The following is a 1339-nucleotide window of genomic DNA, read 5'->3' as shown; positions in this document are numbered from 1 at the left end:
AATTGAGGTCTCTCCCTGCCCCCCTTCCCTAGAGCTGGGGCCACCTTAGCTTCCCTCATGAGTGACATCTCAGGCTGCAGCCCCACTGTTCCCCCTCGTCAGCAGAAATATCTCTCTCTTCTGACCCCTCCTGCTAGAGTCCCTGCCAGCCAATCCCTGGTCTGAGGGAGGGGGGAGCCTGGCCCCCCCCACTCCCTCATAAGGACCAGCTGGGGGCTGGGGGGGTGGCTGGCTGCTGTAAGTAGAACGGGGGTCAGAGCTTCGTGGAGGGAAGAATAACCTGGGGGGGGGAAGGAAAGAAAAAGGAAGAAACCCAGACAAACAGGCAGGTGGACACACTGAGGAAGGCCCCCGACGTGTGAGAACCCCCCCAGAAGGAACACACCGCCCCCTGGCCCCCAGGAAGGGAGCACCATGGAGGCTGCGCACTCCAAGACCACAGAAGAATGTTTGGCCTATTTTGGGGTGAGCGAAACTACAGGCCTCACCCCGGACCAAGTTAAGCGGCATCTGGAGAAATATGGCCATAATGGTAAGTGTTCCCTGGAGGAAAAGGCTGGTAATGCCCTCCTACATCCCTACAACATACACTCACAGACACACACACACAGACTCACTTACACACACTGACACACACACACACTGAAGCCTCTCCCTCCAGGGTATCTTAGGGAAGAGGCAAGACCTGGTCACTTGAGGGCAAGGGAGGGGAGGATACTGAGAAAGCAGGATCCCTGAGTCCCTGAGTTTTGGGAAGTTTTTTGGGACAACCTCAGTGAACCTCAGTTTTTTCATGGCCTGATTCTCTTACCTTAGCCACAAAGTCCTGGTTGTGGGCGGCATTAGACTGAGTGCCAAATGAATAATGTCCTTTTCTTCTTTTTCCCCGGGCAGAGCTCCCTGCTGAGGAGGGTAAGTTACTGGAAGCCCTGAGCTCTCATAAATGACACCTCCTTCCCTCTGGGCCCCACTCCCTTCTCCCAGTCCTCTCTTTCCAATTCCCGGGGGAAATGTTCCTCCTCAAAGGTTAGAGTCTGGCTGGGGGCAGAAGTTTCCAGGCACGTTCTCCTTGAGGCATCCAATCCTTGAACAACTGCCCACCACTTTGAGGAGCCTGTTTCTGGACTTCGGGCCAGCTCCCTCAGCCCTTTTCTCAGTACCAAATGGCCTGCCCGTCACCTTAGACCCTTCCTGCTCCAGGCTGGACCCCAGCCTGCACCTGGAGTCCCTGCATTCATCCGTTAGACCTTAACACCGCCCCCCTCCCCCACTTCCCTCCCCTCCCCTTGCCTCTGCCCTCAGGGAAGTCCCTGTGGGAGCTGGTGTTAGAGCAGTTTGA

At 56.3% G+C, this 1339-nt stretch overlaps 1 protein-coding gene across 1 annotated transcript in view; it reads left to right on the top strand.

The window, feature by feature from the left end:
* The first annotated feature begins 211 nt into the window (after positions 1 to 211).
* The window catches only part of ATP2A1 (ATPase, Ca++ transporting, cardiac muscle, fast twitch 1), a 17322-nt gene continuing 16194 nt past the window's right edge, over positions 212 to 1339 (top strand). The window contains exons 1-3 of the mRNA XM_010837258.1: positions 212 to 532; positions 895 to 912; positions 1303 to 1337. Coding sequence (XP_010835560.1) covers positions 415 to 532; positions 895 to 912; positions 1303 to 1337 — 171 coding nt within the window. The 5' untranslated portion in view covers positions 212 to 414. The remainder of the gene's footprint in view (positions 533 to 894; positions 913 to 1302; positions 1338 to 1339) is intronic.

The sequence above is a fragment of the Bison bison genome, unplaced genomic scaffold (genome assembly GCF_000754665.1).
Source record: "Bison bison bison isolate TAMUID 2011002044 unplaced genomic scaffold, Bison_UMD1.0 scf7180017864072, whole genome shotgun sequence".
In the NCBI taxonomy this organism is placed as follows: Eukaryota; Metazoa; Chordata; class Mammalia; order Artiodactyla; family Bovidae; genus Bison; species Bison bison.
The sequence above is the reverse complement of the archived record's forward strand: the minus strand, read 5'-3'. Positions and strand labels throughout refer to the sequence as shown.